Genomic DNA, 10698 nt, shown 5'->3' with positions numbered 1-10698 from the left:
TAAAGGCTTACCTGGAAAGGTACATAGAGCATGTACCGAGCTAGTGATAGGCAGTGGGATTTTCCCTTGCTGTCGTTTGTTGGGGGGGGTAAGGAGGTGGAACGCGCGGATCAATGGAGGGGAGATCTTAGTTACATACATAGGGTGATAAGAATGTGGGGAATACATTCCGAAAACGTTCATCGCTTTCTTTTCCTTTCTTGTTAGTTACATATGTCATCTGTCATCTGTATGTATAAGAGATTTCCATTATTATATCTGGGTATTTTGGGGAGCCTCGGCTTGCCCTTGATTTGCCAGCTACATTAAAAGTTACGGCGTCAAGGGAAAAAGTCCGAGGAAACTTAACTACCACTGCTGGCTATGTATGGCAGGATGGCAGTCCGGGTTGATTGGCTGGTTGGATTGCCCAGCCCTACAGGAAGGGGCTGAAAATAGTTACATACCTTACGTCGAGGGATTGTTCGTGTCACCAGGCAGCTGCGATATATATACTATTTAGCTGAAATACGTACTGTTCAGTGCTTACATGAATCAGCTTACATACCTACGTACTGATCTAAATATGTCTGATATTGTGAGTTTGCAACGTGTGGTAGTAGCAACGGTAGTTATCGACGTGTGTGTGTGTGTGTATGCCACTATGGGGTGTATCCGTCGCGAATTGAGAAATGTAGTTTCGATATTACATAATGCATAGTGATGAGAGGCGCTGAGGTGGCGGTTTTTCAAGATTGAAGACTTCTCGATACAAAGTTACATCTGCGTACCTGGCAGCCCTGGATACAGAATTGTGGCCCCGTTGATCTAATGAATGCCTGAAAGGGAAAGACCCTTGAACTTACGGAGCTTTTAATTGGACACTAGTCTTGCAGCTTCAAAACCGCCGCCACGGTCACTTCCCCAACAATTCAACAAATTTCAAAACAGCTTTTTTCTTTCAAAGGATGAACGGAAGGAAACACTGAAGCGCATGCGTTGCCATGCAAGGACCTAGGCTCTTAGTTGTAACTTTTACAGGGAATTGCATACGGAAGGTACTTGACAGGACATGGCACAAGACACAATTCAAAGACATTTTTACTTGTCCCCGCGCGGGCGCATGTCAACTCAATTCAAGTTGACTCCTTAGGGTACCTAGGTACCTATGTAAGTACTACATAGGTAGGGATGTACTCGGTAGGTACCTGCCTCCTGCCAACAAACCCCAGCATCTTTTCACGGACCTATCAGATCGGCCACATATGTAGGATTCAACGAAGAAGAAGTCGCAACCCGTAACTTGTTCGTCATAATCATCTGCCTCGGCTTTAGTTTGCCGGTGTCCACAGTCTTTTCGTTAATTTTTTTATCCGAATTCGTTGATGAGAAGATACGTGTTCTTGTGCACGGGAACAGTCAGGTTTTCTGAACAGTTGAGTAAGTAATAAGTCTATCAAGTATTAGCCGTCATTCTCTTTTTTCCCGTTACTTCCAGCAACGATTTAATGTCTACTTCTTAAACCCCGATCTCACCGCTTAAAACTGGGGGCAAAGGTTGTTTTCCTTAGTTACAGTGTTCCAAGTACATGTAAGTTACAAATTAAACTTACAATAGGTCCAGGTACCAATAGGTACTAGTATTACCAACATTGCAAACATAAGCACTGAACTTAGCTCATCTAGACTGGGCCTTTCAACCTTCAACCCTTGATAACCTCCAACATACCTGCCCAGTGCCCGCCACCCTCCCAGGGAGAACTAAATACCTACGACGTAGAATAAATACCTAGAATACCAATAGGTACTGTAAGGTACCGTAGGTTGCAGGGTTACTATTCGCAGGGTTTACTTGTCCCACCCTTTCATCTCCATAACGTCTCCATACCCACTTCCTTAACACTTCCTTAACACTTCCTACGCAGTACATACATTAGTTACATACCATAGCCCTGGAGTCCTTATTTTTCAACCACTTCTATTAGATTTATATACCACCTCAAGCTTCCCTACCTTTCCTTTCCCTCCCCTCTTCTTTTCTCTTCAACCCCGTCCATCGCCTACCCAAGAGCCTTTCACAGATCTTGAAGGCCTTGTTGGTTGAACTCATCTACAATCGTCTCTGCGTATATCGCAACCATGGCTTCCGCCTCGACGAACCCCTCGGCACCTGTCGCCGCCACGGTACCCTCTGATGGCACCAAGGACTACAAGCCGCTACGATCTTCCAAATATGATCTGAAGAAACCACACATCACCGAGTTCCCTATCACCTGGGGTAACTGGTATAAGCATGTTAACTGGCTTAACACGACCTTCATTATCTTCATTCCGTTGCTAGGCTTAGTTAGCACGTACTGGACGCCTCTGCAGTACAAGACGGCTCTTTTCTCCATCTTCTACTATTTCAATGCTGGTCTCGGTATTACAGCTGGTATGTACCAACTCGATTACGAATATTACACTCTCACAGAAACCTAAACACTAACTCTAAAAAGGATACCATCGACTCTGGGCTCACAGCTCATACAAGGCTTCGCTCCCTATCAAGATCTACCTGGCTGCTATGGGCGCTGCCGCTGTTGAAGGCTCTATCCGATGGTGGTCAAGGGACCACCGTGCTCACCACCGTTATACCGACACGGAGAAGGATCCCTACTCCGTCCGAAAGGGTCTCTTGTATTCTCACATTGGCTGGATGGTCATGAAGCAGAACCCTAAGCGAATTGGCCGAACCGATATCTCCGATTTGAACGATGACCCCGTCGTTGTCTGGCAACACACTCACTACATCAAGTCCGTGCTTACCATGGCCCTCATCTTCCCCACCGTTGTTTGTGGTCTAGGCTGGGGTGACTGGATGGGTGGATTTGTCTACGCTGGTATTCTCCGCATCTGCTTCGTCCAGCAGGCTACCTTCTGTGTCAACTCTCTTGCCCACTGGCTCGGCGACCAGCCCTTTGACGACCGCAACTCTCCCCGAGATCACGTCATCACTGCTCTCGTCACTCTTGGTGAGGGATACCACAACTTCCACCACGAGTTCCCTTCGGACTACCGCAACGCTATTGAGTGGTGGCAGTATGACCCTACCAAGTGGACTATCTGGACATGGAAGAAGCTCGGCCTCGCCTCTGACCTCAAGCAATTCCGACAGAACGAGATTGAGAAGGGCCGTCTCCAGCAGATCCAGAAGAAGCTCGACCAGAAGCGATCTAAGCTTGATTGGGGTGTACCTCTTGAGCAGCTCCCCGTTATTGACTGGGATGATTACGTTGCTGAGTCCAAGAATGGCAAGGGCCTCGTTGCTATTGCCGGTGTTATCCACGACGTGACCGACTTCATCAAGGACCACCCTGGTGGCAAGGCTCTCATCTCTTCGGCCATTGGCAAGGATGCTACTGCAATCTTCAACGGTGGTGTCTACGAGCACTCGAATGCCGCCCACAACCTGTTGTCTACTATGCGCGTTGGTGTCCTTCGTGGTGGCTGTGAGGTTGAGATCTGGAAGCGAGCACATATGGAGAACAACAAAGATGCTGCCTTCGTCACCGACTCATCCGGTCAACGAATTGTCCGTGCCGGCGACCAGGTTACGAGAATCGCACAGCCCCTCGCCAGTGCCAACGCGGCATAAGAAGGTTCTTCACATTTGCTTGGAAGGGCAGGAATGGAGTAATGTAATCCACGGGATGATAATGAAATAAAAACAAGAAGCCATGGCGTTTTGCAGCCTATAGCTCTAGAATGACGGGCTTGGGGAAAAGTTTCTATAATTAAAGGACCGCTCGTCATGACTACTACAGCAATGTCGAGGCAACTCGTCCTGCGGCGTTAAGAGGGGAATTGGTTGGATGGAGTATTACACAACTATGCAAATTCTACAGGCGTTGGTGTGGTCACCAACGGAAAGACTGCCGTCTCCCAGTCAAGTCTGGAATGACTAAGTACTAAGTACGGAGAACAAAAAAGAAAGATACAATTCAAGAAAGAAATTTGATAATTATGACCTACCTGATTCTTTGAGCTTTGTGATTGTGATGTGATATGTCTGGTAGTAGTCAATGTAGAGTTGTGATTGGCTACAGTGGAGATGTAGTCATGCATGACCAAGTACAACGTGACGATAAGTCTCAGCTCCCTTCCCTTGTACCTATGGATGGATCTACTTATTCAGGTCAGGTTTAAGAGAAGTCATCTTCACATGCTACAACAAGAGAGCCGGTGTTATTGTCATGCGGCCTCTTTTCTTTTCTTTTCTTTTCTCTTCTTGAGAGGGAAACACGAGGTTCTTGATGTAGGGTTGCTGGGTATATCCAAGACGAGGAAGATAGGGATACGGGACTTGAGACAGTTCGTTCCCAACAGGCGGGGAAAGCACTATATAATTAGGTATGTATGTAGGTGAGTTGGAGGTTGAGGTGGATTGTGGCAAGTTGAGCTACATATGTATGCCTACTAGGTAGGTAGGTATACTTGTCTGGTACTTACCTACCTATCTACCGCGGACTTTGTATGAAACTCGAAGCACGGCATACTTACTTGGGTATAACTATAGCAAGCACATAATATGTATGTATGTATGGACATAAGTCGGATGTTTTCGGTTGGGAGGTGTTGTGATTTGATATGGGAGTTACGTCACTATCACATGGGAGAGCGTTTCTTGAGGTACATGTACAGTAGATGTGAGGGTGAGGGTTTGTACCTTGCCTAGAGGTTACGGGTATGTATGTAGGTATCTTGGTGGTGAGATGTAGAAGATAGATAGATAGATAGATAGATAATAACTATGGTCAGGTAGAGCGACATGATTGATAGCTACGATGACAGCCGTCGAGTTTAGCGTCTCCTCTCTCCTCTCTTCTCCCCCTTTTTCTTCATCCCTCTTTCTATGGCAATAGGGCGTGGTCGCAATCCTTTTAGGGAATATTCCTCGGACTACGCACACCAGACAACAAGATCGACCATTCCCAACATCACGTCTTGGGACAGATCATTCCCGGCAGTTGCGGAGAGAAAAAGCGATAGACCTAAAGTCCTGAGTCCCCGAGTCCTGATATTGATTGAGCGCCACACTAGCAGTTACCTACTTGGGTACTTATTGCAAGTCTAAACCAGGTACTTGGTACAGAAGAAGAGCCTTGTGGTGTGATAGAAGGGAGTGAAGGGAGTGATGAAAATCCATAATATGAGACAGCAAGGCAGGCCGAGGGATGGATGATATGTCGTTAGTAGTACATACCTCGAATTTTGCCCGCCCTTAGAAGAACGACGTATAGAAATAGCTACTTAGTGGCACAGAAAAAAAAAGAAGGATGAACGGCTATGCACCAACTGGTCTAGGTAGTCTAATGATCTCGAGACTGTTACGAAAAGTAGGTCGGCACTTGTGCTAGATGAACTCATCGCCATGGTCTATCCATCTATCTATCTATCTGTCCGTTCACCCATCTATACATCTAGACCTCTTCTAAAGTTCTCCCCCTTCTAACGAAGATATGATTCTCTCCATCCCTACAACCGCCCCTCCTCCTCCCCCCCCTCAACCTCCGTACTCGTAAGCCCATACCCCCCCGCCGCCGCCCCTCCCCCCTCCCCCTCCTCCTCCCACAACCAACACTCCTCCGTCCCCACAAACCTCTCATCGAACCCAAAAACCCTCACCTCCGCATTCTTCCACGGGTACTCCCCGGGATTTCTCTCATCATCCGGGTGTCTCGTAATGCGCCTCAGAATATCGCCGTGCGCGACCAGCACGACATTCTTCTCGGGCCGGTCCCGCAGCAGCCTTCTCACGAACGCCGCGCGCTCCTCCAGCGCCTCCTCGCTCGCGGCGTAGAAGCCCTCCTTGCTGTTCCACTCGGGCGTCAGCGGCGCCAGGTCAAACCGCGCGAACTCCTCCTCGGCCTCGAGGGCGGAGCGCGCGGACCCGGTGTCGCAGGGCAGGTCGTTGCACTCCTGCGCGGCGGGGACGACGACGACGGCTTTGAGGCCGCCGAGGCGCGCGATGGCGGGCGCCCAGCCGAGGTAGGTCGTTTGCAGGGTGCGCTTCAGCGGGGACGAGAGGATCACGTCGGCGGAGGCTTGGAGGGTGGGGGTGAGGCGGGGGAGGGAGGCGGCTTGTTTTTTGCCGAGGGGGGTGAGGGGGGCGTCGGGGACTTTTCCGTACTGTTAGCTATACTTTCATTTTCAATGATGGGGAGGGGGCAGAGGGGGCTTACTGGTGTAGTCCAGGTCGACGTTGTGCTCGGCTTGAGCGTGGCGGGTGAGTATTAAGCGGGAGTTAGGCGCCATGGTTGATGAGGTAGGTAGGTATATGTATAATGGAGATAATAGAGTATCTAGCCTATCAGGTAGATGAGTCTAGTATGTATGATATTCGCTCTACTTTGGTGTATCTTGCGGTTATGTAGATACCTAACTTCCAAGTAAAATATGAATAGAGGTGTACGCAGGTGAGTATGTAGAAGGTAAAAAAGTAAGTTTTGCTGACATTTTCACAGAATATATAATAAGAAAGAGCCTTGAGGCAAGAAGCAAACATATTCCTAAATAGATGACGCGGTTTCCTCAACTAAAAAAGCCGTAGCGGACCTCTTCCGGTCCCCCCTTCCCCGCCGTCCTGACTATGACGGCCGATCCCGCCGCTGTCGGCGATGATTAGAAAACGGACCCGATGTGTGTAACCAAGTTGGATTTAGTTTTGCATGTATGATTTCTTGGCTCTATACTACAGTATTGCTACTACATATGTAGTAGTATATGTACCTATATACCTAGGTAGGTAAGTAGTAAAAATAGTAAAAACTCCCCTAAAATTGATGCCATTCTCCTCCTAAATTAAGCATAGATATTTTTGACTTTATTAGTAGAATGATGGCAAAAAATCAATGAATATTGGTTCGCTATTTAAAATGTAATATCCTACATTAAGGCTGGGCTTTAAATCCCGCCGACATGCGCGCTGTTCAAAAATACGCCGTAGTGTAAATGTAGCCTGATGTTGGTGACATCATTTAATCAAAGATCATACATAATAAACGCCGTCCTACTACCTGGGTAGGTAATGCCCTCCTTATCCGTGGTATTTCGCTGGAAATAAGAGATGTGTCTGTCGTCGCCGACGCCACTGAAGGGGATTTAAGCCAAGAGAGCAACATGATAGGCCCTCCTGACCCCCCAACTGGCCGTCTAGAATAATCTCAGGGTGGTTCGCTGCTGTAAATTGGTTCCGTTTAACATAGCTCTCGATTTCTTTGGACGAGCCTGAAGTCTTCGGAACGCTTCTTGAATGTGGCGGGACTCAACCGGAGTCTTTCCCTCACTGGGCGGATCGAATAGTCCCTGGGCAAGCTTGCGCTTCTTGCTTCCGGGGTTCTCGCCTCCGCTTCGTTCCCTCCATAGGTCCTCGTGTTCTTTGATCTTAAGCGCCTCTTCCGTAAGTGTTTGCACCATCTCGAACGTCAAGAAACCGAGGATGTCGACAATATCGTCCGAGGGTTTGCTGTCCGTTACAATGCCAAAGCCGGCCCATTCCCTGAATCGCTTACCCTTGCGATACGTAAACGATGCCTGCCGATATTCAGACCATGTCACGTACTCTTCTTTGGTCATAGCTTTGGTGCGCTCGTCGGCTTTGCGCAATCGTTGGAGTGTGATATAGTTCATCTCCTCCTCTTCCTCATCTTCCTCGTCGTCGCGCTCCGGAACTTCTTGGCTATAATACGAGGACGGTTCCCAAGGGAGCTTGACCTTTGCCTTCTTGTTCTTCTTGGCGGCCTCTTCCACTGCGGGACCACCAGGCATGACGGCGCCAGCTTGATCATCGCCGACTCCTATGTCGGCCTCTCCGCCTTTGTCGTCCGAGTCCTTGGCACTCTTGCGCACATCTTTCCAAGACAGAAATGTTCTTAGACGTGAGACCTTTGGCGCATCGTCGCGGATCAGAAATATCAGATCATTGATAGTGATTGATCGAGAACCACGTCGTGTAGCCAATTCGGTACAATTTCGCAGCATTTCAATAACCTGCTGGCGAACAATCTCTTCGATCATGGCGGTTGTCTCGACAGATGGCTCTCCAGTTTCACCAGAGACGTACATCATCTGCTGGATCTCTTGCCTGTACTTATGCTGCTTACTGTTGTCCGTCATTTTGACGACTGGTTAATGCGGTCCTAGTAACTATTGGCTTGATTTCTAGATGAATATGTGTAATAGGGTATAAATGGCGTATTAAATGATTAATACTTATTAGGTAAGTATGTAGACACGAAGACGAAGACGGAGATGAAGATGAAGATGGATGATTAATAAAGAAGTTCAATGTTTTGAATTAATTGACAGTTTTAGAGTTCATTGAAGCTCGAGGTGATTAAGCTTTCTTTGGACTGCGACCAGACCAACCTGGCGGGCCGGCAAACAGCGGGGTATAGGTACATTGTAGTACGAAGGTTATGGCCAAAAGTATAGACCGAGATATACCTCCGCCTCACAGTGCGCTATTCTTTTTTGGGCCTCTACTAATAATACATAGGTATACATTTAACGTTAAGTCCTTTACCATCCTTAAAAGTATAGCACCTTATAGCACATTTAAAGGCTATAATGTGCTATAAACTTAAAGCTTAAAAGTCTTAAATAACCTTGAAATATTTATACTAATTTAATAAGTATATTAGCAATGTTAGTAAGAATATTTCCCACAGTGGTAGAAAAGTGGAGGAACTGTGGGGCTGAGGTATATCTCGGTCCATACTTTTGGCCATAACCTTCGTACATGTCATTGTCAACTGGTATTTGGCGATTTCACGTTCAAACTTCCAAGGTTCAAACAACTTCAATGTTTGAAGAAAAACAGTGTAAGACATTATGGATGAATGGCTCTTGTAGATAGCATTGAGTCTCATTGATTGACTAGTCACTGCCTACGGCATAGTAGTAGTACTAATGCATACCTATGTAATAGCATCGAATGCTCTCATACAAGTACTAGGTAGTATTCATGTGCTCGGGGAGGTATCTTTTCGGACTACATCAACACCATTCAATGTTCAATGAGAAGAAATCCCGAAATCCCTGGCGGCAAGCCACGTTACCTATAAGAAGTATGTATGCAAGTGCTACACGTAAGGCATGTGCTCGAAAATTGTCGGTATCCTGTCCGCTCATTTCATCCTGATTCAATTTCCCAACCTCCGAATCCATCCCCTCTCCAACCCCAAACGACAACGTAGTGGTCTGCCAAAAGGTCCCATTCCTCGACCTCATCCAAGCCTTCCAAGTCATCGACCCTTTCTTTTTCTCCCTTTGCGACCCACTGCCGCCATATGTCTCCTATCGTCATACTCTTCACCCGGTCAAAACCTGCTTCCTTGAGCCGAGACTGTTGCTGCGCAGGGTCTTGATAAGCATCTAGCGTTGGCATACGTATCCGTCGCGCTGCTAGATTAGATACCATCTGCTTGCCAAATGCATCACCAGGATATATCGGTTCATAAATGACGACAGCGAGGTTTGGTATCTTCTCAGTAAAGTACTTGATTATTCCTTGTGCTTCCGAGGTCTCTAGATAGCACAGGCAACATTCTGAGACCAGGAGGGTCGGAATATCCGTGCGGACACCCCCAAGTGGTTTTGCGTCCTCTTTTAGTAGGTCTCTCAAATCTGACCCATGACACCAATATTGGCAACCGTTTGATAGGCTGGAACTACTCCAACTGTTGTTATCAGATACAGGGTTAGAAATGATGTTTCTGAGTTGAGGAACAGCATTCACAAGCTGCAACTTCTTGGTAGCGATGGCTGGAAAGTCAACCTCATGGTAGACGAGGCCAGCCTGGTTGGGCTGAGAAAAGAGTTTGAAACATCTCGTGTCTGTGCCAGCACCAAGTGAAATAATTTGTCGCTCCTCCGACCCCGTGTTAGACAAGAATGAGGAGATTAATCTATCCAACGCAGTAGTCCGAGTATAAGTCCCTACCTCTAGCCTTAGCACTCGCTAGGGCTGAAAGGGGCCCTTCGAACTTCTTACCTCGATTTATGATGGGCAGCCTTCTGACAAGGCCACCTGCAGCAGCATTCTGAACAAAGTATTGCGCGTAAGGGTCTTGCAAGTAGCCGAGATCCACGGCACTCATACGTGATACAGCTGCATCTGTATCTGTACCTTGGATCGTGGTATCGTGGCTGAGTGCTGCAGATTGCGGATGGCCCCCTCTCCCACGGCCCCGGCCACGGGAAGCTCCTCTTGAACCTCGAAGAGAAAAGAGATTCGGTATGGAAGGAGCAGACATTGGTGTTTTTGGAACTAAAATTGGATATATGGTGAGGGTGTTGGTAAGGCTGCGAAGATAAGCACTGGTGACTGGGCACTATTCACTATTGTGTTGGTGATGTAATATCTGTAGTGGTAGTAGCGCTATTGAGGGGCATAGGATCCCAGAAAACTCAAAGCAAAAAAAAGAAAACGACTTCGGGTATTGGCACCGATTTGGCACTTATCAGACCATAAGCGAGTTTATTATTGGCTGACACTAGTTTGTACTGGACTGCACTGGCCTGAACTGGCCTGCAATGGTTGCAATGGATAAAATCTACGGAAGGCGAATCAATCGCGCGATCTTTGTGACATGCGGAAAGCGCAAGTGAAGGCTAGGCAGGGATGATGTACTTTACCATTACAAAACATGTAGACAGGTACTTTCCGGGAATTGG

The 10698-nt window shown here is 47.5% G+C and overlaps 4 protein-coding genes across 4 annotated transcripts; 1 reads left to right on the top strand and 3 right to left on the bottom strand.

Annotated features, from left to right (window-relative positions):
• Positions 1-2118: 2118 nt before the first annotated feature.
• On the top strand, positions 2119-3616 carry GGS25DRAFT_514764 (acyl-CoA desaturase 1; the record flags this gene model as incomplete). The annotated part of the gene is made up of 2 exons (XM_049263020.1): positions 2119-2413; positions 2478-3616. The coding sequence occupies 2 exons, from the start codon at positions 2119-2121 to the stop codon at positions 3614-3616; spliced, it is 1434 nt and encodes a 477-aa protein (XP_049115778.1).
• Positions 3617-5496: 1880 nt separating this feature from the next.
• Positions 5497-6276, bottom strand: GGS25DRAFT_522899 (phosphoglycerate mutase-like protein; the record flags this gene model as incomplete). Its single annotated transcript, XM_049264330.1, has 2 exons — positions 5497-6140; positions 6204-6276. The coding sequence occupies 2 exons, from the start codon at positions 6274-6276 to the stop codon at positions 5497-5499; spliced, it is 717 nt and encodes a 238-aa protein (XP_049115777.1).
• Positions 6277-6822: 546 nt separating this feature from the next.
• On the bottom strand, positions 6823-8359 carry GGS25DRAFT_495549 (TFIID-18kDa-domain-containing protein). The gene has a single exon (XM_049261454.1). The coding sequence runs from the start codon at positions 8134-8136 to the stop codon at positions 7174-7176; it is 963 nt and encodes a 320-aa protein (XP_049115776.1). The 5' UTR covers positions 8137-8359; the 3' UTR covers positions 6823-7173.
• A 482-nt stretch (positions 8360-8841) lies between these two features.
• GGS25DRAFT_495547 (leucine carboxyl methyltransferase) lies at positions 8842-10553 on the bottom strand. The gene is made up of 2 exons (XM_049261453.1): positions 10016-10553; positions 8842-9960 (listed from the first exon to the last, which is right to left on the bottom strand). Exons 1-2 carry the CDS (start codon positions 10275-10277, stop codon positions 9155-9157), a joined length of 1068 nt encoding a protein of 355 aa, XP_049115775.1. The 5' UTR covers positions 10278-10553; the 3' UTR covers positions 8842-9154.
• Positions 10554-10698: the final 145 nt, after the last annotated feature.

This window comes from Hypoxylon fragiforme (assembly GCF_022984875.1).
Source record: "Hypoxylon fragiforme strain CBS 206.31 chromosome Unknown GGS25scaffold_6, whole genome shotgun sequence".
Classification (NCBI taxonomy): domain Eukaryota; kingdom Fungi; phylum Ascomycota; class Sordariomycetes; order Xylariales; family Hypoxylaceae; genus Hypoxylon; species Hypoxylon fragiforme.
The sequence above is the reverse complement of the archived record's forward strand: the minus strand, read 5'-3'. Positions and strand labels throughout refer to the sequence as shown.